At 42.9% G+C, this 26,522-nt stretch overlaps 1 protein-coding gene across 3 annotated transcripts in view; it reads left to right on the top strand.

Annotated features, from left to right (window-relative positions):
* ASAH2 (N-acylsphingosine amidohydrolase 2) overlaps nt 1-26,522 on the top strand; it is an 88,930-nt gene that overhangs the window by 11,844 nt on the left and 50,564 nt on the right. For all 3 annotated transcript variants that reach the window (XM_042960806.1, XM_042960804.1, XM_042960805.1), the window contains exons 2-5: nt 18,160-18,278; nt 20,974-21,105; nt 23,794-23,999; nt 25,663-25,812. In XM_042960806.1, coding sequence (XP_042816740.1) covers nt 20,979-21,105; nt 23,794-23,999; nt 25,663-25,812 — 483 coding nt within the window. In that variant the 5' untranslated portion in view covers nt 18,160-18,278; nt 20,974-20,978. The remainder of the gene's footprint in view (nt 1-18,159; nt 18,279-20,973; nt 21,106-23,793; nt 24,000-25,662; nt 25,813-26,522) is intronic.

Genomic DNA, 26,522 nt, shown 5'->3' with positions numbered 1-26,522 from the left:
GGTGAAGTCGATGGCCCGGATGACCACAGTTCTCCACCCCTCCCTGAACCCACACCTTCTGCAGCATGAGACGTGGAGACCATTTCTCCTCCCCCTGAATCTGGGCTGGCCCCGCGATGTGCTTTGGGCAGTACAAGGCAGCAGAAGTTACAAGGCGCCAGTTCTGAGCCTGGCCCTCAAAGACTTGCAGGTTTCCACTCGTTTTCTTGGACAGTTGCCTAGCTGCCACACAAGCAAACCTGGGCCAGCTTGCAGGAGAATGAGAGACCGCGTGGAACAGAGATGAGCCATGTGGCACAGGCCATCCTTAAACTGGCAGGTCCAGGGGAGGGGCAGAGAGAGACACACACACGGAATCCGAAGCAGGCTCCAGGCCCTGAGCTGTCGGCACAGAGCTTGACGCAGGGCTCGAACCCACGAACCGCGAGATCATGACCTGAGCCAATTAGAAGCTTAACCGACTGAGCCCCCAGGCGCCCCTCAAGGAATATATTTAAACGAGGGAAGCAATGGATTAACTCAGAGGCTGTAACAAGCCTGCATATGTTCAATTTGTCTCGCATAGTGTAAGTAATGAGGTATTTTTTTAAAAAATGGTTTGCCTAGGGGCGCCTGGGTGGCTCAGTCGGTTAAGCATCCCACTTGGGCTCAGGTCATGCTTTCCAGGTTTGTGGGTTTGAGCCCCACGTCGGGCTCTGTGCCGGCAGCTCGGAGTCTGGAGCCTGCTTCGGAATCTGCGTTTCCCTCCTTCTCTGCCTCTCCCTCTCTCTCTCTCTCTCTCTCTCTCTCTGTCTCTTGAAAATAAACATTAAAAAAAAATTTGTAATGGTTTGCCTATATTTGAAAATCAAGAAATTTAAGGTAAGCCCCATATCACTAACTTTCCGCCAAAAAAAAAAAAATCCATCAACCTTGGGCCTTCGTTTTCTCGTGGCACCAGTGAGTGGGGACTCCCCTTTAGATGAGCATACTCTTCTGGCTGTGACAATCCTCAGTGATCCCTGCCTGTCGGCTTCTCGATACACGTTGTCATTTGTCATCACGTCTGCACTTGTGCTGCGTCCGCGGCTTTCACTCCGTGGTTTACCTGCTGTGAAACCCTGAGCACTTAGGAGAGCTGCTGATAACTGGGTCCCCTCGCCTCCTTCTGCCTGTAGCATGGGTGTGATGGAGACAGATTCTCTCTCCCCAGGCGAGATTTTAAGTGTCACTCATATCTCATTTTTCTCCTCTACTAATTGAATTTTTTTCTCCCTCCAAAGGGTTTTCAGGGATAATTTGGCTTACAACCTGCCGAAACTAGAGCAAGGCATTTTCTTTCATCTCACAATTCAGTTTTATTATGGCAGGAACTGCAGAGAAAGAGTCACCCAGCAGGGACGGCAGGCCGGTCAGGAGGATTGTGCCAGTTTTCTGATGTTTTTCCCCTTCATAACATTATTTTTTAAGTGTGTGTTTATTTTTGAAAGAGAGAGAGACAGAGCGTGAGTGGGGGAAGGGCAGAGAGAGAGGGAGACAGAGAATCCGAAGCGGGCTCCGGGCTCTGAGCTGTCAGCACAGAGCCCCACGCGGGGCTCGAACTCGTGAACTCAAGATCATGGCCTGAGCCGAAGTCAGACGCTTAACCGACGGAGCCACCCAAGGCACGCCTATGTTTTTCCCCTTTAACGGTGCTCACAAGGGTCAATGTACAACCTGCTATCTGTGGTCTGTCTCTTTCAGGATGGACTGCAGAGCTTTATCTATTTATTTTTGGTCGGATGATTACTTATTCTACTTCTAAGGCTTATAACTCATTGATGTTCAGCAGGAAGGCACTGGTACAGGTAGACCAGCTGTTTACTCTGGCATCTGCTCCAATTGGTCGTTGCCCAGGCTGAACCCGTAGTTAAATCTTTCGAACGTATCAACTCTGGACTTAACACACTGGAACGCAAAACACGCTCCTCTTCAACGATGCCTTTACCTTTGGACTCATTTGTGACACAACAGGCTCAGCAACTTGGTCACAGCTCTGTGCCACTTGGCTGTATCAGTTCTTTTATGTAAACACCAACTTAATTATCCAATTCAGAAGAAACTTTGTCTCTTGTGGTGCATCCAAAGTTCAGCTTGTGAGGGCATGAAAGGCAGCTCAGCCTGTTCTCCCATTAGTGAAATGAAAAAGCAGGTAGAACTCGCCTAAGTAAGTTGGTGCCTCAATATTTCTAAACGCCCCATGGGATCGGGCAACCGACTTAAGAGTTGGACCAAGATGGCCTCTGAAGTGACACATTCTGCTTCGTCGAGCTGAGAAAAGCAACGGAAACTCTATTTTTAGTAGTGGTTGTTCTTCAGTAAGGATAGGCAAGAACAGACTAGCAGAGTTGACACCTCCTTTCCAGCCTACTTGGAAAATCGTTCACCCGACGTGATGTTTTCGTATCCTGTATCCATCCGTTGAAGACAATACCTTTTGATCGCAGAGGTAATACACGACCGTTGCGACAAATTTTAATAAGGTTAAGCAAGATGCAGAAAATAAAAAGTTCCCTCACATCCCGGGAGTATTTCGAAATGGATTACTCTAGTTCTCTCTTTGTCTCTGTCTCTCTTTGTATTTTCGATAGCTTTAAGACTTGGGAGTGCTTTCTTTTAAACCCCAAACTTGGGGGAAAAAAAAAAACATCTTGAAGGGAATGTTTTCAAATCTGGTTTGCATTTCCCTGCTGTCCTAGAGATTTTAAACGAAAAGGACTCAGGCTGTCCCTCTGGCCACTGATCATTGTCATGGGCTGACCCCCCTCTCTTTTGAACGTCTTCCAATTGCTTGTCACTCTTATCACCTGTGTGCCTGCTTCTGGAAACCTGGAGTATTCCAATTTTCTGTAATTGGAAGAAAAAGAATGTTTGGTTAGAACTATATGTAAATTAAAAGTCAATAGGCTCTGCACGAGCCGAAGAGGCTCTCCTATGGTTTATTTTTTAAAAAGTTTTTATTTTTTTAAGTTTTTATTTATTATTTTGAGAGAGAGAGAGAGGGAGAGAGAATCCTAAACAGGCTCTGCACTGTCAGCTCGGAGCCCAACACAGGGCTCAAACTCACAAACCACAAGATCATGACCTGAGCTGGAGTTGGACGCTTAACTGACTGAGCCACCCAGGCTCCCCTCTCCTATGGTTTAAAATGCGGACTTTATTTCATAAGTTTCTGTGATCTGGAGACCTTTTATATTTATTTCCCATTTGTAACTATGTCTTAGAGTTGAGACTGCCTGAAATGTGACCTCTGAATTAAAGAGATTTTAGTATATTTTGAAACGCAACATTGAACATCTCTTCATCTGTTTGTCATTTGGATGTCTTCTGTGGAAAAAATGTCCACTAGCTCTGCCCATTTAAAAAAATTTTTAGGGGCACCTGGGTGGCTCAGTTGGTTAAGTGTCCGACTCTTGATTTCGGCTCAGGTCATGATCTCGCGGTCCGTGAGTTCGAGCCCTGTGTCGGACTCTGTGCTGACTTCTCAGAGCCCGGAGCCTGCTTCGGATTCTGTGTCTCCCTCTCTCTCCACCCCTCCCCCACTTGCACTCTGTCTCTCTCTCTCTCTCAAGAATGAATACATGTTAAAAAGTTTTTTTTTAAGTTTATTTATTCTTGAGAGAGAGAGAAAGAGAGCACAAGCAGCGGAGGGGCAGAAAAAGAGGGAGAGAGAGAATCCCAAGCAGGCTCCACACTGTCGGCACAGAGCTTGATGTGGGGCTTGATCTCGTGAACTGTGAGATCGTGACCTGAGCTGAAACCAAGAGTCAGATGCTCAATGAACAGAGTCACTCAGGTGCCCCCCTTCTGCCCATTTTTAAGTTGGTTGTCTGTTTTTTTTGTTATTGAGTTATATGAGTTCTTTACATATTTTGGATATTAATCCCTTCTCTCACATATGGTGTACAAATATTCTCTCCCATTCCGTAGGTTGCCTTTTCATTTTGTTAGTGGTTTCCTTTGTTGTACGGAGGCTTTAGTCTGATGTCATCCCACTTGTGATTTCTGCTTTTGGTGCCTGGGCTTTTTGTGTCCTATCCAAAACATCATTGCCAGGGTCCTTTCTTCTAGGAGTTTTATGGTTTCAGGTCTTATGTTTAAGTGTTTTCTCTTTTTTAATTAAAACATATGTTTTTAATGTTTATTTTTGAGAGAGAGAGAGCGAGAACGAACAGGGGAGGGGTAGAGAGAGAGGGAGACACAGAATCCGAAGCAGGCTCCAGGCTCTGAGCTGTCAGCACAGAGCCCAATACAGTGTTCGAACCCACAAACTGTGAGATCATGACCTGAGCCGAAGTCAGATGCTTAACCAACTGAGCCACCCAGGCACCCCTTATGTTTAAGTCTTTAAAAGCCATTTTGAGTTAATTGTTGCGAATGGTGTAAGATATGGGTCACATTTAATTTAGCTGTATGTGGTTATCTAGGAATAAAACCTTTTTATTTGTGGCATTTATTGGAAACGTTAATGAAAGAAATGTTAAAGAAGATTTATAATTGAGCTCAGGAGTCTTCTTCATTAACTGGTGTTAATTAGGAGGCTGTGTTAATCAGGATGGGTGGGGGGGCTTGCTGTGGTAAAATCGTTGCTTAACACATAAGCATTTATCTCTTGCTTATGCAAAGCGCACTCCTGGTCTGATGAGTCTCTGAAAGAGATTTCTTCCAAGTGGTGACTCAGGGATCGGGTAGCCTATCATCTGGGACAGGCACTTATCAGGGTCACCAGAGCAGAGGAAGAGAGATCATGGAGAACCCACACCCCCTCTAATGCCTCCGCATCAAATACTTCAACCTGCAAGTGACACATATCATTGCCACTCACGGCCCAAGGATCAGTGACTGCCAGGGGGCCAGAGAGCATAACCTCCCTGTATGCCCACAAAGGAGCAAAGGACCAGATATGGACCAGTGTTTCCAGACTCCATGGCCATGACCTTAGGCAAGTACCGTAACTCATCTATTATGAGGGGTTTGGACCAGATGACTCAGTGACCGTCATCCTACTACCCTGAGTCTAAATATCTGATTTCGTCTTAGCTTTGTGATTTTTACTGCTTTGTACGCATGATTTCACTGTTCCTCTAAGAATATCAGGCAACTTCCAGCAAGGGACAGATGTTTGGTTTCTTATTGGCAGTATAACCTTTGGCTATTTGTTTCACTTTTCTATAACTCTTCTTTTCCTTTTTAATTCGAATATAGAATGGGGATACGAAGAGCGCATCTTCAAAAAATTACCGAGTAGTAAATGAGGCAACTCATGTAATGTTTTAGAACAGTGTCTGGATCATTCTAAGAGTCCAGTAGGTTCATTTCGTGTGATTTTATTTTTAGTTTTATTATTATTTTTTTAATGTTTATTTTTGAGAGAGACAGAGAGACAGAGAGAGAGACAGAGCATGAATAGGGAAGGGGCAGAGAGAGAGGGAGACACAGAATCTGAAGCAGGCTTCAGGTTCCGAGCTGTCAGCATATAGCCTGGTGCAGGGCTCGAACCCACAAACTGTGAGATCATGACCTGAGCCGAAGTCACATGCTTAACCGACTGAGCCACCCAGGTGCCCCCAGTTTTATTTTTTAAAGACGACTGTCCTTTTTGCCCTGGCTTGATAAGTGTCTACATAGTAACAACTCAGATAGGTGTTGTTGTCCTTCATGCCCTGGCGTGATTAGTCAGCCCAGCCCATGCCAGTCTCTTTCGTGTACCCACACATAAAATGGGGTCACAGACTCTACTTGTAGGTGTTCTGGGTCTTTCCCCAAGACCCTCACCTCCCGTGCACTGTGCCTCATCTGCCTTAGCACATTCATCTATCGATGGACACTTGGGCTGCTTCCATAATTCGGCAGTTCTAAATAATGCAGCAATAAACAGAAGGATACATATATTCCTTTGAATTAATGTTTTTGTATTTTGGGGGTAAATATCCAGGACTGCAATTCCTGAATCATAGGGTAGTTCTGTTTTTAACTTTTGAGGAACCTCCATACTGTTTTCCACAATGACTGCCCCAGTTTGCATTCCCCCCTATAGTGCAAGAGGGTTCCTTTCTCTCCACATCCTCACCAACGCTTGTTGTTTCTTGTGTTTTTGCTTTTATCCATTATGACAGGTGCGAGGTGCTAGCTTATCTCTAATCATAGTTTTGATTTGCATTTCCCTGATGATCAGTGATATTAAGCATCTTTTCACGTGTCTGTTGGCCACCCAGATGTCTTCTTTGGGGAAATGTCTGTTCATGTTTTCTTCCCATTTTTAATTGGATTATTTGTTTTTTTGGGTGTTGAGTTGCACAAGTTGTTTATATGTTTCAGATACTAACCCTTTATCAGATATGTTGTGGGGTAATATCTTCTCCCATTCCTTAGGTTGCCTTTTAGTTTTGTTGATTGTTTCCTTTGCTGTGTGGAAGTTTTTTATTTTGATGTAGTCCCAATAGTTTATTTTTGCTTTTATTTCCCTTGCCTTGGGAGACATATCTAGAAAAATGTTGCTACAGCTGATGTCAGAGAAATTACTGCCTGTGCTCTCTTCTAGGATTTTTGTGATTTCAGGTCTCACATTTAGGTCTTTAATCCATTTTGAGTTTGTTTTTTGTGTATGGTAAAAGAAAGTGGTCCAGTTTCATTCTTTTGCATGTTGCTGTCCAGTTTTCCTAACACCATTTATTTAAGAGAATGTCTTCTTCCCATTGTATATTTGTTCCTCCTTTGTTGAATATTGACCATATAATTGTGTATTTCTTTCTGCGTTTCCTATTCTGTTCTATTGATCTATGTGTCTATTTGTCCCAGTACCACACTGTTTTGATGACTACTTTGTAGTAGTAATTTTGTAACTTTGTAGTATAACTTGAAGTATAGTAGTAGCTTTACAATATAACTTGAAGTCTAGAATTATGATTCCTCCAGTTTTGTTTTTGTTTTTGTTTTTGTTTTTGTTTTTCAAGATTGCTTTGGCTATTTGGGCATCTTTTGTGGTTCCATACATATTTTAGGATTATTTGTTCCAGTTCTGTGAGACATGCTGTTGGCATTTTGATAGGGATTGAGTTAAATCTGTAGATTCCTTTGGGTTGTATAGACATTTTAACAATATTTGTTCCTCCAATCTATGAGCATGGAATATCTTTCCATTGTAAATGGGATTTTATAATTTCCATTGTACATGGGGTTGTTTTCTTAATTTTTCTTTCTGCTACTTCATTATTAGTATATAGGAATGCAACAGATTTCTGAACATTGATTTTATATCCCATGACTTTACTGAATTCATTTATCAGTTCTAGTAGTTTTTTAGTGGAATCTTTAGGGTTTCCTATATACAGAATCATGTCGTCTGCAGTGAAAGTTTTACTTCTACCTTACCAATTCAGATGCCTTTTCTTTCTTTTTCTTGTCTGATTGCTATGGCTAGGAATACCAGTACTATATTGAATAAAGGTGGTGAGAGTGGACATCCTTGTCTCGTTCCTGACCTTGGGAGAGAAAGCATTCAGTTTTTCCCCATTGAAGATGATGTTTGCTGTGGGTTTTTCAGAGATGGCCTTTATTGTCTTGAGGTATGTTTCCTCTAGACCTACTTTGTTGAGGGTTTTTATCCCGAATGGATTCTGTACTTTGTCAAATGCTTTTTTTTGCGTCTATTGAAATGGTCATATTTCTCTCATTGAGGTGATATATCACGTTGATTGGTTTGTGAATATTGAACCACTTTTGCGTTCTGGGACTAAATCCCACTTGATCGTGGTGTATGATTTTTTTTTAATGTATTGTTGGGTTCAGTTATTACTAGTATCTTGTTGAGGATTTTTGTATCTGTGTTCATCAGAGATATTGGCCTGTCGTTCTCTTTTGTTGTGATGTATTTATCTGGTTTTGGTATCAGGGTAATGCTGGCTTCATAGAATGAGTTTGGAAGTTTTCTTTCCTTTTCTGTTTTTTGGAATAGTTTGAGAAGAATTGGTATTAAATCTTCTTTAAATGTTTGGTTAGAATTTGCATGTGAAGCCATCTGATCCTAGACTTTTGTTTGTTGGGAGTTTTTTGATTACTGATTCAATTCCATTGCTGGTAATTAGTCTGTTTGAATTTTCTATTTCTTCCTGCTTCTGTTTTGGTAGATTATATGTTTCTAGAAACTTATCCATTTCTTCCAGTTATCCAATTTGTTGGCATATAATTTTTCATAATATTCTCTTATAATCCTTTGTGTTTCTGTGGTGTCAGTTATTTCCCCTCTTTCATTTGTGATTTTGTTTATTTGGGTTCTCTTTCTCTCTTCTTCTTCTTCTTCTTTTTTTTTTTTTTTTGATGAGTTTGGCTAGAAGTTTATTAATTTTATAGTTTTTTTCAAAGAACCAATTCTTGGTTTCATTGATTGTTCTATTGACATTTTAGTTCCTGTATCATTTATTTTTACTCTTTATTATTTCCTTCCTTTTGTGGGTTTGGGGTTTCCTTTGTTCTTTTTTTTTTTTTCTAGCTCTTCTAGGTGTAATGTTAGGTTGTTTGAGATTTTTCTTGCTTCTTGAGATTGGCCTGTATTGCTGTCAATTTCCCTATTAGAACCATTTTTGCTACATCTCAAAGATTTTGGACTGTTGTGTTTGCAATAGCATTGTTTCCATGTAATTTTGTATTTCTTCTTTGATTTTTCGGTTGACCCATTCATTGTTTAGTGCCATGTTATTTACCCTCTGTGTATTTGTGGTCCTTCCAGATTTCTTCTTGTGATTTATTTCCAGATTCATAGCATTGTGGTCAGAAAAATTCATGGTATTATTTCGGTCTTTTTTAATTTGTCAAGACTTGTTTTGTGGCCTAATATGTGATCTATTCTGGAGAATTTTCTGTGTGAACTTGAAAGGAATGTGTATTCTGCTGTCTTAAGATGGAATGTTCTGAATATATCTGTTAAATCCCTCTGTTCCAGTGAGTCTGTCCTTCAAAGTCACTATTTCCTTGTGGATTTTCTTTTTGGATAATATGTTCATTGATATAAGTGGGGTGTTAACTTCCCCTACTATTATTGTATTATTATTCATTATTTCCTTTTTGCTTGTTATTAACTGTTCATGTATTTGGGTGCTCCCAGTTTGGGTATATAAATACCTATAATTGTTATATCTTCTTGTTGGATTGTCCAATTAAAATTACATAGTGTCCTTCTTTGTCTCTTGTTACAGTCTTTGTTTTAAAGCCTATTTTGTCCAATGTAAATGTTGCCACTCCAGCTTTCTTTTGATATCCATTCACATGATAAATATTCTCCAACCCCTCACTTTCAATCTGCAGATGTCTTTAGGTCTGAAATGAATCTCTTGTAGGCAGCATATAGGTGAGTCTTGGGTTTTTTTTTTTAATCCATTCTGTCACTCTATGTTTTTTTTTAATACTAAAAAAATTTTTTTTAATGTTTTTATTTATTTTTGAGTGAGAGAGACAGGGCATGAATAGGGGAGGAGCAGAGATGGAGGGAGACACAGAATCTGAAGGGGGCTCCAGGCTTCGAGCTGTCAGCACAGAGCCCAATGCCAGACTCAAACTCACGAATCGGGAGACTATGACCTGAGCTGAAGTTGGCGCTTAACCAGGCACCCCTATCCTATGTCTTTTGATTGGAGATTTTAGTCCATTTATATTCAAAGTAATTATTGATAGACATGTATTTATTACCATGTTGTTACTTGTTTTGTGGTTGTTTCTATAGTTTTTCTCTGATCCTTCTCACTTTCTTTCAGGGTTTGTTGGCTTTCTTTAGTAATGTATTTTGGTTTCTTTCTCTATTCTTTGCATATTGTTAGTACTTTTTGACTTGTGATTACCATTAGGTTTATATATAACATTTGCACAGAGCAGTCTATGTTAAGTCGATCGTCATTTAAGTTTGAACCCATTCTTTACTCCTGTCCTCTTCATAATTTAGGTATATGGTGTTGTATTTTGCTTCCTTTTATTTTATGTATTCCTTGTCTAAATTTTACAGAAATACTTATTTTTACTCTTCTCTTTTTTACTTTTCATACCTTCACTTACATTCTTTCCTTTCCATTTAATGAGTCCTCTGTAATATTTCTTAAAGGGATGGTTTAGTGGTCGTGAACCTTAGTTTTTGTTTGTCTGAGAAACTTCTTTTTTTTTTTTAGGAACTCTTTATCTCTTCTATTCTGAATGATTGCCTTGCTGGATAGAGTATTCTCGGCTGCCCATTTTTCCTTTACAGCACTTTGAATATATCCTGCCACTCCCTTCTGGCCTGAAAAGCGCTAAGAAATCTGCTGATAAAATTGTGAGAGTTCTTTTGTATGTAACTGTCTTCTTTTCTCTCACTGCTTTTAAAGTCTTTTCTTTATCATTTTTGCCATCTTAATTACCCTGTGTCTTGGGTTGATTTTTTTTTTGGGCGGGGGGAGGATCTCTGTGTTTCCTGGATCTAGATATCGATTTCCTTCTCCAGATTAGGGAAGTTTTCAGCCATTATTTCTTCAAATTAGTTTTCTTCCCTCCTTTCTCTGTCTTCTTCTTCTGGGATCCCTAGAATATGGACAATGTGGTGTTTTTTTCCACAGGTACACCCGTGTGGACAGGAGAAGCTAAGCATCTGAGATTTATGTAGAGGGAATGAATTACATCAAAAGATGTTGTCACTTTATCCCTGAAATGACGATAAATGTAACGGCAGCCTGCTTTCCCCCGATCCGGCTTCATCGTCATGTATGGCAAACAGGTCAAATTTGTCACTGCCAAACACAATAAATTCACACCCTGGTTTTGGAAAAAGATAAATCATCAGAGAATAATTTCCAAATACTCCGCAAAGGTTGTATAGCCCCACATTGTTTTTCTAAGTGTAGTAAAATAGGGACAATTTCAATTCCTATCTTATCTAAATTTCAAACCCTCTGGATGTTTTGAAAATAGCAAAGGACTCCCCTTCTTCCCAAGGCTGTGTGTGTCAAACTAATGGGGAGATCCTTCAAACCAGCTGTGAAGAATATGCCGAGAAAATAACTGTGCTCTCAGGCTTAAACATGCAGAACCTACCATTCTTGGACATTTACGTTCAGCCTAATTAACATAAGAACTCGTTCACATCAGGCTACTGTGTTAACAAAGAACTTACCAAAATGTATGTCTACGTGAACCTTTCAGCTAGGTAGGTTTCTGTCAGCCTCCATTTTTCTAATAGGGAAAACAAAAGGGAGGGACTAAGGTCACTGTGCAAAAAGCCTCAATCTTCAGATTCCAAATTCCAGTCCTTCCCATATACTGGATCTTTTGCCTTTATCTTTTGCCCTTTGTATTGAAGACACCACTGCAGTAAATTTGGGGAGATGAATCCTGCAGCCCCAAGGAGGGAGAGGTTATCTACCTTTTCCTGTGAGAAAAGCAGGACTGTCGATATTGCTGGAAACAAGGGCATGGTGAACCCCTTGGGGACGAGAGCCATGGTGCACCCTGTACCATACCGTCTTCCCCTTGTGCTCGGCCAGTGTGTTCAGAGCTGGGACCTCCCTCATGGAAGGAACCTGGGCTTCCCATTGTAGTGAAGTATATCTATTAGTCTCCTTCTCAAACTCAACATATGACAGGTGCAGAAGGGGTTTACTAAGAAGCAGCCTCTCCAGGGGCGCCTGGTGGCTCAGTCAGTTAAGCGCGTGACCGCGGCTCAGGTCATGATCTCACGGTTCATGAGTTTGAGCCCCATGTCGGGCTCTGTGCTGACAGCTCAGAGCCTGGAGCCTGCTTCTGATCCTGTGTCCCCCCTCTCTCTCTGTCCTTCCCCCACTTTCACTCTGTCTCTCTCTCAAAAATAAACATTAAAAAAATAATTAAACAAAACAAAAAAGAAGCAGTCTCTCTGGCTTGGAACAGAAGGAGCCTCCCTTCTGTTGCTTAAGGTTTAAGGTCAAGATTCAACTGAGGCATATGGAAAGGTAAATCTATAAATAGTCAACTGATAATGGGACTGCTTTGGGGTTTAAAGGTATTTTTCAATTTCCTTTGCAAAACCTGTGAAGTGGTAAGATACCACCATGACAGTCCTGTGTACTTAAAACTAATTTTTTTTCTGATCTAATGAAGAATTCATTATGTCAGACTACTCATCACTTTGAACTTTAAAAATGTTCCCAGAGGCAGCTTGGCATACACAGTGTTCAATGATTGGAATGCATATATTCTCCAAAAGGAGGTATGGTGCTCACTTTTGTGAGATTTAGCTTGGGCACGTTCTTAGCTGGAGCTAACAGAATCTACTCCAGAGGAAAGGTATTTATTAGGGGTTAGAGATAACTTGCCGAATCTTGGCGAAGGCTCAAGGCAGAGAACTGGGGTTGAGCTTCCTGCAAAAACTCTCCAACTTAAATATAGACCTGAGCTGCTAAGGGATGGGCTGCTTTGGTCGTGGTCATGGAATAAGGAAGTGGCTGAAGCCACCACACTGCCAGCTCAAAGTCAGGCTGCCATGATCCAAACCAGGAAAGCAGGTGTCCAATACAGAGCCCCTCTCCTCAAGTGGCTCAGTGCTGAATCAGAGTCTCACATGAATGCATCTGAAAGGCAGAAATGAACCTGCATCTGGAACCCAGGGCAAATGAGTGTCTGGTGTTGGCATGCCAGCTGGGTTGAGTGAAGCCCTCTGCAATGCCTGCCACAGTGCTTCACCCCATTTCTCTTCTCTCCACTGGCGTATTAAAGAGCAAAGCTTATTTCCTATCCATCTAGCCTCCTACCTTATCTATGACCCATCCATCCATCCATCCATCCATCCATCCATCTGTCCAACCATCCATCCATCCATCTATCTGTCCAACCATCCATCCATCCATCCATCCAACTATCTGATTTTTGCACTTCCATTATTATTATTATTATTATTATTATTATTATTATTGTTATTATTATATTTTTAAAAATCTGTTTTGGGGATGCATGGGTGGCCCAGTTGGTTATGCGTCTGACTCTTGACTTCAGCTCAGGTTGTGATCTCATGTTTCATGGGTTAGAGCCGTGTGTTGGGCTCTGCACTGACAGTGTGGAGTCTGCTTGGGATTCTCCCTCTCCCTCTCTCTGCCTCTCCCCCCATTCACTCTCTTTCTCTCTCAAAAATAAATAAACTCTAAAAATCTATTTCAGAATGGGTCTAAAAGATAAGGACTGTTTACAAAGGTATGACTACAATACCATTATCACAGTAACATTTTTAATAATAATCCCCTAATATCATCAAATATCTAGTCAGTGTTCAAATCTTCCCAATTGTCTCATCGTTTTCAAAGCCAGTTTGTTTGAAGTGGGTTCTAAATGATGAGGGTTTGGGTCTTACAGTGTAAGTTGGTGGGCATGTCTCTTCAGCCTCTTTTCATCCACAATTTCTTCTCCTTTGCTCCCCTCCCCTCCCCTGCCTTGGCCACTCTCCTCCCCTGCCCTTCTGCTTCCCCGCCTCTCTCTCTTTCTCTCCACTTCCAATTTCTTTGTTCAAGAAACTGGGTCATTTGCCCTACAATCTTTTGCCATCTGGATCGTGCTTACTGTATCCCCACATTGTCCTCTGATAGTTGTTTGTCTTTCATATTTTCTACAAACCCTCATATCTAGAGGTGGATCCAGTTTAGGGTTACTTTTTGGTAAGAGTATTTGAGAAGTGAGGGTGCATGCATCGCTCAGAGGGCTTGCGGTAGTCATTTGTCTCTCTCTTTGGTGACTTAAATCAGCATCCAGTTGGTGATCGTTGCCTGGTTCCATCCTTTCACTAGGGGTCTGCAAAGCATTTAGATTCTTGGTGTGTCATTCCTTCCTCGTTCATTGGCTCAGATTCTTCAAGTGTGAGAAACTCTCTCATCAACGATTTGGCTTTCCCAAGATACCTCTATATAGGAAGAGCAGAGTACATTCTTGATTTCTAGACCTCCCTCCCTTTTTCCTTCCCAGTTTTCAGAAAAACAAATTGGAATTCATTATTTTATTGTGTTAAAAAAATTGTTTTTAACGTTTATTTATTTTTGAGAGACAGAGCACGAGCAGGGGAGGGGCAGAGAGCGAGGGAGTCAGAGAATCCGAAGCAGGCTCCAGGTTCTGAGCTTTCAGCACAGAGCCCGATGCGGGGCTTGAACTCACAAACCAGGAGATCATGACCTGAGCCAAAGTTGGATGCTTAACTGACTGAGCCACCCAGGTGACCCTGGAATTTGTTATTTTAAATGCAGCATCTTTTAAAGGTAGTCAATGAGGTTTGGGTTTTTTTTAAGCATCATTATGACATCATGGATCTAAGCAAATTTGATTTGCTTCAATCTTCTGCAATTATCTTTTTAAAAAATTGATGTCCAGATTGATGCATTTGAGAGCGAACCTCTAGTTCTTTTTGACACAATTCTGATCGTCTTGCTCATCATCTTGACTTCCTTGACTTCCTTGATTCCTTGACTTCCTTGATGGTCTTATTGTGACATCTGTTTAACTATCTCCATGAGGGAAGGGACACGTATATGACCTGAGCCAGGCCAGTCAGATGCTGTCTGTCAGGAACTGAGCCCTGAACAGACCTAGGAATGAAAACGTGTTGCAGGTTTCGTTTGTGTGTTTCTTGCCCCAGACCTAGAACCAGCCATTTCTTCAAGGATCGCTTGTTTTTTGTTTTTGTTTTCGTCTTGTTTTGTTTTATTTGTTTGTTTTGTTTTGTCTTAAGCAAGAAACAGTATTTAGAGACCACAACCTGGATGCTCTATGAAATAACATATGTTTTCAAAAAATAATTTATTCTTCAATTATCCCAAAAATCAAAGAATGGAAAAGGATGAGATGATTAGCATGAGGCATAACCTTGCAAAGAGGGTTTATTTAAAGGCCATCCAGACAGAAATAAAAAGGAAGTACACATTACAATATTTGCAGTGATTTTTATCTTCCCCCCACCCCCAGGGAGTCTGGCTGTTTTTTTGGGTGCTTCAAGTCCCCTCGGCCCAACATGGCTCCTACCCTGGCCCTGCCATGGTGCTTGGCATCTTCTCGATTATTCTCACCCCTCCATGTTTAGAGATGGGTCTTCAAATGTCATCTGGGAGAAATGATACATGATGTAACACCCTGGTTACAATGATCTTACTGGACTAGACTGTGGGTCACCTCCTAAATCTCGGTGTGAATGAGCACAGCAGGGCTCCTTTCCTTGGGGAGGGAGGTGTTGGGAGAGGACTGGCTGGGATGGTGGGTGCAGCCTGGAGGCCCTCCCACTGCAAGTGAGAAGGGAATCTGATGGCAGGTCACTAGGAGGTGTCCGTTGTTTTTACCTGCCTTGATTTCATTTTGGAGATCTATCCTTCCCTCTTTGGGGACGGTCTTGTTGTGACATCTGTTTAACTATCTCTGTGAGGGAAGGGACATGTATATGACCTGAGCCAGGCCAGTCAGATGCTGTCTCTCAGGAACTGAGCCCTGAACAGAACAACGTACAGACCTAGACAGCCGGAGTGCGTCCATCTCGATGGTGAGACTCTGGTTTTGTTTTTTTTGCTGGTTGTTTTTTTTGCTGTAACCATCTTTATTATCTAGATTGATTTTGACTGTAGCTCCTACAGTATTGGGATAAATTCCGCATTTAAACATCAGGGAAAGAAGAAGAGAGACAGGCGAAGATGAAGCAGAAATGTGGTTCTGTGGGGAGCCACCCCTGATGCCCCATACCTCAGGACGGGGGCTGTGCTCAGTCCATTGCTTGTCTATTTGTTTTTCATTTCTTTTCTTTTTTCTTTGATTTAAATCCCAGTTAGTTAACATATAGTATAGTAATGATTTCAGGGACAGAATGTAGTGATTCATCACTTACAACACCCAGGGCTCATCTCAACAGGTGCCCTCCTCAATGCCCATCACCCATCTAGCCCATCCCCCACCCAACACCCCTCCAGCAACCCTCAGTTTGTTCTCTGTATTTCAGAATCTCTTATGACTTGTCCCCTCTCTGTTTTTATCTTATTTTTCCTTCCCTTTCCCTATGTTTATCTGTTTTGTTTCTTAAATTCCACATATGAGTGAAATCATGATACTTGTCTTTCTCTGACTGACCAATTTCGCTTAGCATAATACCTTCCAGTTCCATCCACGTAGTTGCAAATGGCAAGATGTCATTCTTTTTGATTGCCGAGTAATACTCTATTGTATATATATACCACATTTTCTTTATCCATTAATCCATCGTTGGACATTTGGGCTCTTTCCATACTTTGGCTATTGTGGATAGTGCTGCCATAAACATGGGGGCGCATGTGTCCCTTCGAAACAGCATACCTGTATCCCATGGATAAATGCCTAGTAGTGCAATTGCTGGGTCGTAGGGTAGTTCTATTTTTAGTTTTTTGAGGACCCTCCACACTGTTCTCCAGAGTGGCTGCACCAGTCGGCATTCCCACGATGGCGACGCTCTGTAAAGATTGTTCAGGACGTCCTGCCACCTGGATCTGCCCTGATCTCTGGCTTTCCAGAGCCTGTGTCTTCACCTGATTTTCTGCCTTCCAGTGGATTTATTTCTCTCTCCTTCCTCCGCTGCTTAAGTTAGCTGGATTTGCCCTCTGCTGCTTGGCACCAAGAATTCTAACATAAATGCATGAAAGGAACCCTCATTTACTACCATAATCTAACCCGTGCCCCACTATAGCAGAGAGCTAGCTGAGCGACATTATGAAATGCCCTGTTGGAAGGCCCTTAGATCTCGAATATTTCCTTTGGAATGTCGGGGGCTGGTCTCTCTTGACCCTGCAAGGAATTCAGTGGCCTATGTGTTCTTCCAACTGCTTCCTGGACAGCTGGGATCTAGCAGGGAAAAAAGGAAATAGGGGTTTCCCTATTCCTTCCTCTCTGTCTCTCGTGGGCCATTGTTTACCTTCATGCTGCTCTATAGTATACCTGCTTCAAGAGGAGGGTTTTCCCCAATATAAAAATGTGCATGGCCCTTACAGATAATACCAAGAATCGAAAAGATGAAAACAAAACTCACAGTCTTATCACCAGATAATTACTTCTTAACATTTTGCTGTGATTTCTTACAGTCTTCGCTACCACAAATAGATAATGTTTGGAAAACAGGATTATAGGGGTGCCTGGGCGGCTCAGTCGGTTGGAGCATCCAACTTCGGGTCAAGTCACGATCTCACAGCTAGTGAGTTCGAGCCCGCCTCAGGCTCTGGGCTGACAGCTCAGAGCCTGGAGCCTGCTTCGGATTCTGTGTCTCTCTCTCTCTCTCTGCCCCTCCCCTGCTCATGCTTTGTCTCTCTCTCTTTCTCAAAAATAAACAATAAACCATTAAAAACAGTTTATAAAAAAAATTAAAAATTAAAATGAACAAAACAGGATTATAATGTCTTATAAATTTAAAATAACTTAATACAGTAACTTTTTCCGAGTCATTAAAGTATTTTCTTCTATATCATTGGTAATGGTTGCACATTATTCACATGGGCATTGTATGTCCATTATTTACATTCTTAGTTCATCTAAAGCCTCATTCTTTTCTTTTTACATTTATTTATTTATTTTGAGAGAGACAGAGCAGCAGGGGAAGGGCAGAGAGAGAGAGAGACAGAGAGAGAGAATCCCAAGCAGGTTTCACACTCTCAGTGCGGAGCCCAATGCAGGACTCGAACTCATGAATCATGAGATCATGACCTGAGCCGGAATCAGGAGTTGGACACTTAACTGACTGATCCACCCAGGCACCTCTAAAACCTCATTCTTTTTGTATACAAGAATCTAAAAGTTAAAATCACTTTTCTCTTCTGAGATCAGTGTAAATGCTGCCCAATGGGACCCATGGCCCACACTAATGTCCAGCATGCATCATCATTCCCTCCTTGTCTCTGGGTGAGTGACCAGTGGTAAGTAAAGCAAGTGCTCTTTTTGGTGAGCCAGGCTGTAGACCTCGCACAGAACTTGTACTGGAGAGGTGTGTAAGGGCTGAAATCAGTGACCTTCAGTCCTCCGGATCCTTTGCAACTTCTATCTCAGTATCAGGTTGTCCCAGGGGAGGCAGATAAGGCTCTTGTTATCAATACCCTTTAATCTCATCCTGCACCAAGCCCACAAAGGCATGCTAATGAGAACCCTAACTCTCTGGGCATGACTGGGAACCTCTTTTTTCAGTATGTTTCAGAACGTGCTGAGAACTCTGGGCTGAGCAACGTGCAAGGGGAAAGGAACAAGATTCTGGACTGTCATTTGCTTTGCTGGGATGTGGAATTTCTTTTGACGGGTTGAATCAGGTAAGAAAGTTCTGTTTTCTTGGAGGGAGAGAGAGGGATCTTGAATCATCCCCTTGTCTTAGAGATCTTGATGAAATCCTAAAAGCTCCACTCCATTTCCTTAGCTTTGGGAAACCCATTTTGCCAAGTCATTACCTTTTCCTTCCACAGTCTTGTAAAACAGAGACCTCAACATGGTAAAGATGTGCCGAGGGGCTCACTGTTGTCATAAAGCCTCATCACCGAGCTTGCAGAATTGCACTGGATCAAGTGAGAACCAGTGGGAAATGCCAAATCTTTTAAGTTACAACCACTGGCTCAGCTCTCCGTGGTCCATTTGCATTCTGAAGGCAGATGAGGCATTTGCTTTCTTTCACATTTGCCTTCAGATTTGGGGTCATCAAGGAAAAATAAATAGTGCTCACTGGTTAAAAAAGAACATTAAAAGTTGGCATTAATTCTGGCAACAGGGTGGTGAGACCCAGGGAGGTACATCATTGAAATCCGAGTAGGCGGTACAAACTTTAGTGTTAAATCAAGTGCCATTGTGGACTTGTGTAAAAGGCTGGTGGTGGTGATCACTTCAGCCCAATAAAACAAGCAAAAAAGAAAAAAGTATTCTTTTGAACCATGTCTTGCAACTACTTGTTGCACAGGCTCCTAGCATGTGGCCACGTTTGCATCTGCAACGTGCGTGTAGACACTCACATTGGGAGATCCCCCTGTCGGTCAGCCATGTTTAGTTGCCCTGTCGGTCCTGCAATCCCAGCTGGCAGGAAGCCTAATGAAACCAAAGCTTTGAGAAAGAACTGGGTATACTGGGCTCGAGGTTGGCCACTGAAACAGCACCTAAGGACCAGTAAACTTATTTGGATCATCAGAGTTTCAGAGGCACATTTTAGAGGTGTCTCCTGACTCCTGGGGACTGGCCAGTGAATGTTGGGACCAAGATCAGAACCCATTTGTGTTGCCTTACATTTGAAATTGTCCCTAACGGTGGTGGTGAAGGTGATGACAGTGGTGATAAGTGGTTGAGGAAAGCCTGCTAATAACCAAGAGATTCGGGAAGATGTTCAAGTCTCTTTGTCCACTTCCAGTTCAGCCCTACTTCTGAAGTATTTGATGTTAGACTGATTTTTAAACTCTAGTCCAGGGATTGCTCAATAAAATAACTACAAAGACCAGGTAGTAACTTAGATGGAAAAGATCCACTGGGAAGAGGTTGTGGTAGGCTGGAGAAGGCATGCTGTATCTATCTAAAGGTCACAGTAACTACTCAGTTTTACCAAGCTTCTGGCTCAGTGTTACCATGGTTTATGAAACGTGAGAGAAAACCTGAAGGTTTAGATTTGTAACTGTGGACTCTCTTCCGGATGGACTGTAAGCTCCTCCGTCTTGTCAAGTAAATCAAACTGAAACAGAAAATTGGGGCGTGCTAAGCCCACCCATTGGTTGCCAATTTACAACTCTTGGGGGGTAATAGCATCTTAATATGGCTGCATATTACCCATTGTGGGAGCAAGTCCTGGACTCTAATCCCATCTCATTGCTCAGGCTTCCTGAAGTATGGGTTAAGAAAACGGGTTCCAAAGTTTGTATGTGTGATTCCAATAATTCTTTAACACTAGCTTCATATAAATTCCCCTTGAGGACAGTAAGGAGCAGAGTCTTTGCTATTTTGGGACCTAATGATAAATGCAAACACCATAAACACCTATTGCAGTCTATGGGACGAACGAATTATTACTGCACCATCTCCTTTTTATAAGAACTCTATAAGATGGGTACTAAAATTATTGTCATCACCACATCCTTATTTACAGACAGAGAAACTGAGGCTCAGTGTTGGGGAGGATTCCCCAAGGTCGTCCAGTAAGTGGCAGAAATGAGCTTTGGACTCTGGAGTTAGAAGGCAGAATCCAATTTTTATCCACCATATTATACTTTCTCCTGCTACCCGATATGGACTTTTAGCTTCTATAGCCTTGCTGAGTAACAATGAATCCTACTCCTAAAATATCTTCGGGCATCTGTAAGGACATTTCCTGCTGTGGTAGAACACAAGAGCATTATCTTTGTCCCCATCCTTCAACAGGTTTGCAAGATGTGTGAGATCCTTCTGATGACAGAGAGGGAGATTTTCCTGATGTCTGGCTTGAGACCAGAGATGGTCTTCTGTGTTGGTTTCTCATCAAGTAGGAATTGAAAGTTAGCAAATGGAGTTGCAAGGCCAAAGTTATGTGTTTCACCTCCTTGTAGACAAGGTAGTTTTCCCAAGGCCATGACCACAGGGGACAGCCCTAACTGCAGCCAGCCTTCTCACAAGAGCAATCAGCCCTGTTGACAGATGTGTTCCAACCTAGGCCCGTGTGCAGATGGCTTCATCACCATAAATGAAAGCTGTATGATACAGCCAAGGAATACAAATAGATTTTTAGCTTCATTGCCAATGCCAAATGATGGGTGGTTCTCTAGAACGAGCGCTGTTCCAGGAAGTGTTTGGAAACCACATCTGAGCTTATCAAAGAGTGCTGTAATTGCTTGGTCTTGTCTGCCATGGCCCCGGATGTGATAGGTATGCTCTGTACTTGTCCTCCCTGGTGTATAGTCCATTCTAGAAGAGCTAAGACATCTTAACCTTGGGCAGCTCAAAGCATATGTGTTGTAGTTTGTGGTTGTGCCATTTTCTGCCTCTTCCATTTCTGCTTTTCCTCAGGAGACATGGCCAAACACACCCTCTCCACATTAGAGGCATTCCTGATTTTCCTCCTTGTGATGATGACTGCTGTGACGGTAGCCCTCCTCAGCCTCTTGTTTATTACCAGTGGGACCATTGAAAATCATAAAGGCAAGTTGTCATGGGCTCCCTTGGATGCTATTCCTAGCCTGTGGGAAATTTCTGGATGACTGGGGACACGAAGGCAAGGAACAGTGCCTGCTGATAATGCCAATAACAGGGCAGTTCAAATGGTATGTGAGCAGCCCGGGATGGCCACCGAACCCATCCATTAATTGTACTTTCTGCATTGACAGCAATTGTTATCAGGCTTACCTTTGCCCCCAAGTAGGCAGTTGACAGGCACTGTGCCGTGGGCTTGTCTCACTTCTCCGCTGACCTAAGCCCAGTTCAGAATTATTCAAGGCCCAGTAGTGTGAGCATCCCCGGCCCCCCTCCCCCCAAGCCTCTTCTCTTGCTCTTTGCCTTTTCTTGGGCATCATCTTCTCTTGGGGACAAAAGCAGAATGAAAGACCCACTGAATATCGAGTAGTGCTGAGCTTTAGAGAAGGGGGCCTTGAACGCCAATTCTCACGAGGACCAGTCAAGTTCTGTAAAGGAGGTTGGGTGGGGAGGGGAGCTGGGGTGGGGGAGGTGAGATTCTGGTGAAGGGGGTCTGCAGCCCCTCCTGGGTGTGAGCTGTTAGTTGAAATGGTGTCCCATGGATTCAGATCTCCAGAGTTTGCAGCAGAAGCTGGAAACTGGAGGATTTAGGCATCTCCTGATTTTTTTTTAATATTGGGAATGAATTCAGTTTTTGAAAATGATGCAGGCTACTTTTGCGGGCAATATTGGGGCCCTGGGCATTTGATGGAGCCCTGCCTTTGTGGTGGGTTGCATACCTGGTAAATGAGTAGAAACGATGGGTGGGTGTTGAATGCTTTGACCGAAGTAAGGGGAGGGCTAGCTTTAGGCCAAACAGAGAAAGAGCCTGATTTTTTTCAGCCTAGTTTTCTCTCTTGTGGCCTCTTCTTCTTTCTGGTGTAGTGTCTACCATGAGCCTGCACTTTGAACTCCCTGTAGACACAGAGGGACAGAAATCCTCTATGCCAGCAGTGTGCAGGGCAGGGGCATGGACTCCAAGAAAGGAAAGCATCCATAGGACTTATTCAGTTTTAGCTCTTAAAGTTATAGAATCCAGAGGCTGAGACTCATGGAGGTGATCAACGATTATGGTCACTATTCTCATAGTAGGAGCGGCTGTTTATTGTACGGTCGCTTTGTGTCAAGCACTATGGTCAGGAGTCTACATCCTTTTCCCAATCCTTTTCCCACTTAATTCTCATGAATCTTCTATAAAGGTAGGTGCTAGTCTTAGTACCGTTTTCTGGATGTAGAACTTGAGACTCTGAGGTCATAAGGAAATTGCCCTTGGCCATTGGACCTGGTTTGGCTTTGGGTGGTACCCCATTCCTATGTTAGTATCAATAAGGCAAAAGTGACTGCCTCCTTCCTTGCAATACTTGATGTCTTGTGGAAAACATGGGCTTGGTGTTGAGAAAATGTGGATTCTAACTCCATGTTGAATATGGATGAAAGAGCATTAGATCCTTAGTTGGAGGATCTGGTGTCTACACCTGATTCATCCCGTGTTCTCCATGACATTGTGGTTACATCACTTCTCTGGGCTTCAGGATTCTTATATGTAAAGCAAAGGAGATCAGACTAGATGATCTCTAGCTTCTCCTGAGCCCCTAAATTCTAGGATCCCAGGGACGTCAGCAGCCAATCTCTTCACCAAGTACTTTTCTGAGCACTAAGGCCTGTGACAGTGACCTCCGTTGCCTTGGCCACCCTGGCTGTTGTCTGGGGTGGAAACAAACAACCAACATGCATGTGTAAGATATCTCAATAGGTAAGTAGAACCAAAGCTATATTCTGGCCATTATTCGAAATTTTTGATATGTGTTAACATATTTATTGTTCAAAACAACCCTAGGAAGTTAGCGTATTAGGACTGCCTCTCTTTTCTAGATGAGAAACATTGAGGTAGAACAGGATAAGCGATTTCAGCTAGTATGCTCAGCTAGTATGTGGTAGAATCAGTTTTTAAACCCAGGTTGTTTGTTTCTGGTACCTGCTCTTGCAGTCTTTCTGCCATTCTGTTTCCCTTGATATTCACGTATGTATGTGTGTGGACATATGTGTGTACAGGCACGTACATAGATGGTGATATGATTACAATAAGGTGCAGCTATGTTGAACGTGCAGTGATCTCATCTGTATTCCAAATAGAAGGCTTGAGAAGGTTGTGGGTGCAGAGTAGAGACAACAGGGGGGTGGCCTCCTGCCAGGAGGGTTGAGCTGCCTCTGGGTGTGATGGAAATGAACCAACTTGAAGGGAGTCTTGGAGCTCGGTTGGTGGAACAGAGAGGAGTGGGGGTCTCCGGACGGAGAGAGCCGTGGAGACAAATCTCCAGAGGCTGGCCCCTGAGGAACCTGGCGCCTGCTTTGTTTGGCTAGAAAAGTCCATCAGGAGTGAGTGAAGGGCCATGAGTTTGACAAGGAACAGCTTGTGATGAGAAGCAGATGGACATTTGACACAGGCCTTCATTGTTAGGATGACACATCTCCAGCTTACCAGAAAGATCCTCCTTAGGGTTGTTGTATACAACAAGTTCCTGAGAGGTTTCTTTCTATATATTTTAAATATAAGACAGTATATAAAGATTTTTCCATGGGAACCTGAACCTGTGAATTCTAATCGATGCCCACAGATAAGTGGACTGAACTGTTGTTTCTTAAATGTTCTGCTTTTAGATTCAGGCTTTCCGGTCACCCAGAGCCCCCCAGCCACGCTGGGCTCCACGGCCACTCAAGGCTCAACGCTCACACATGGCTCCACAGCCACCCAGGGACCTCCAGTGACCACCACCCCAGAGCCTCCTCTATTTCAGAACTTCAGTGGCTACCATATTGGTGTTGGGCGAGCTGACTGCACAGGACAAGTAGCAGATATCAGTTTGGTAGGCAAATCATGGGCTCCTCAAGGAGAATGAAACAAGTACTTTACTTTTACCCCTTGCACCCTACACTGATTCCTTATGATTACATTATTGTCTTCCTCCTTTTTCATTGACTTCGCTGCTGTCTAACACTGTGGATATCGTGCCATAGAGAGCAGAGGGGCCACGTGTTCAACCACAATTCCTTTGTAAAATGAGTTGGCCACTTTTTTATGAATGGAACTGCTGTCAAACTCATGTACCATCGGGGACGGGCCGGTACCATAAGTGATGGAAGCAGGCCTCTCTGTGAGCTGATAAGAGTCTAGCGAACCGTCAAGGAAGTGGTAGGGATTATGGAACAACTAGAAAGTTCATGGCTTTAGCAATTGTTACCATGGAGGGCTACCCTATCCCACAGTTTGTTCAAGAGAAGCTGGAAAATTTCTGAATTGAAGACCAGAGGATCTAAGTCTGTCTGTGGGGAAATACAGGCAACTCTAGTCAAAACTGGAAACCTAGTGTCGGCCAACACCATGCAAGCCAAGTGAAATGCTTCTGTGGGTCAGGTGTGGCCCATTGGCTGCTGGTCTGCAACCTCTTGGCTGTGATGGTGGATGTATTCACTCACATCAACCTTTTTCTAGGAAGCTAGAACGTGAAGTTGTCTGATGAGATTTTCTCCCTCCTACCAAATAACCCTTAGATTCTAGGAATTGTTCCCTGATATCTATTCTGAAAAGTGGCTCTGGAATGAGAACCCTGAATGACCATTCCTATGAGGGGTAAAGTGAGCGATAGAGAGAGCATTCTGAAGACCAGGATATAACTTTACGGGTGGGTCTTATGACATGGTGTGAGGGGGTGGGGAGTGGGAGATAGGTGGATTTGGTCTGACTTGGCTGAGGAATGGTCACCAAGGTAAAATCCAGGGTGTGGTACCCTCAGAAAAAGATTATTGGGGTGCCTGGGTGGCTCAGTCAGTTCAATGTCTGACTCCTGGTTTCAGCTCAGGTCATGATCTTGTGGTTTGTGAGATCGAGCCCTGTGTGCTCTTTGATGACATGCAGAGCCTGCTTGGGATTCTCTCCCTGTATCTGTCTGCCCCTCCCCCACTTGTGCGCACTCTCTCTCTCTCTCTCTCTCTCTCTCTCTTTCTCTCAGAATAAATAAACTAAAAAATAAAGAGATTATTGAATCATAAAGAAACCATTTTCTTCTGGAAAAAAAAAGAAAGAAAGAAAGAAAAGAACATCATACACCAAACAACCAAAGTGAGGGAACCTTCAGTCTTTAGACGCACCTGGGTATATGGGATGATGGTAGGGGAACTATTTCCTTCTGTAATACCTCAGGCAGGAGAAGAGAACAGAAAACCCTGAAAGGTCTCCGGTGTGGTAACGGAATTCCCAAGCCATGCCAACCCCTTCCTTGCCCGTGAGCCTATGGATGGCTTCTGCCAAACAGATAACTACTTTGCCTTTGCATTTTTGTAACAGAAGAGTAAAGCTTCTCTTATGATGTTGGCTTTATTCTTGAAAACACATGTTATCATCTCACTCAGAGCCACAGTGTCCTGTGGATTGTGTTTTTCTTTCCTACGTGGTCTCTTTTTGCATGGTTGTGCTTGGTTCTCATGGCAGGGCAGTGAGGCAGAGGGGCCCTGACTTTCTCTTCCTTCTAGATGGGCTACAGCAAAACTGGCCAGAATGCACGGGGCATCCTCACCAGGCTGTACAGCCGTGCTTTCATCATGGCGGAACCAGATGGGTCCAATCGAGTGGCGTTTGTCAGCATCGACATAGGCATGGTATCCCAACGACTCAGGCTGGAGGTAAGTGATTGAGGTGACAAAAGAAATGACATGTGATTTAGAAGAGAAGTCTGTGGGTGACCTTGAAAGTAACAAAGCCCTCCTGGCTTCTCATCCAGTGAGATTCTACTGCCCTCCACGTTATTAACTCTCAACAATCCAGCAGACAATTATCCCACAAATAATTCCGGTCTGCGCCATCTTGGTCAAAACTTGCTTTCAATTCTGCTGATGACTCATTGTCATTATTAACGTTAATGTGTTTTGAAATTTTATTATGTTCTGGGTGATCTTCACATACATTCTCTTATTTAATCCTCCTAATTAGAATTCTGAGAGCGCCAACTAATCACTAACCCTTCCCTCGAGTTTTTATATGACTGAGAATAGATGCAAGGAGCCAAATGAGAATGAAAACGTGACACTGAAATGAGATTGGCCATAAATGTCTGAAGCTGGGTGAGAGGTAGATGGGGGTCTCATTATGCTCTTCAGATTATTTTTGTATGTGTTTGAAAATTTCCATAATAAAATTTAAAAAAATATATAATGTTAGCGCTCTCACCCTTTAAGTGCTATTGTAGACTATGACAGGCTCTTCTGTGATTTTTACCTGAATTGAGACCATGTCACCCCACTGTGGGGAAGGTTGAGCTTAGCAGAAAGGTGCCTGTGGGTCCTGGGCAGGCAACAGTAAGATGCACAGAAGGAGAGGGAGACATAGGGTGATG

The sequence above is a fragment of the Panthera tigris genome, chromosome D2, assembly GCF_018350195.1.
Source record: "Panthera tigris isolate Pti1 chromosome D2, P.tigris_Pti1_mat1.1, whole genome shotgun sequence".
NCBI lineage: Eukaryota > Metazoa > Chordata > Mammalia > Carnivora > Felidae > Panthera > Panthera tigris.
The sequence above is the reverse complement of the archived record's forward strand: the minus strand, read 5'-3'. Positions and strand labels throughout refer to the sequence as shown.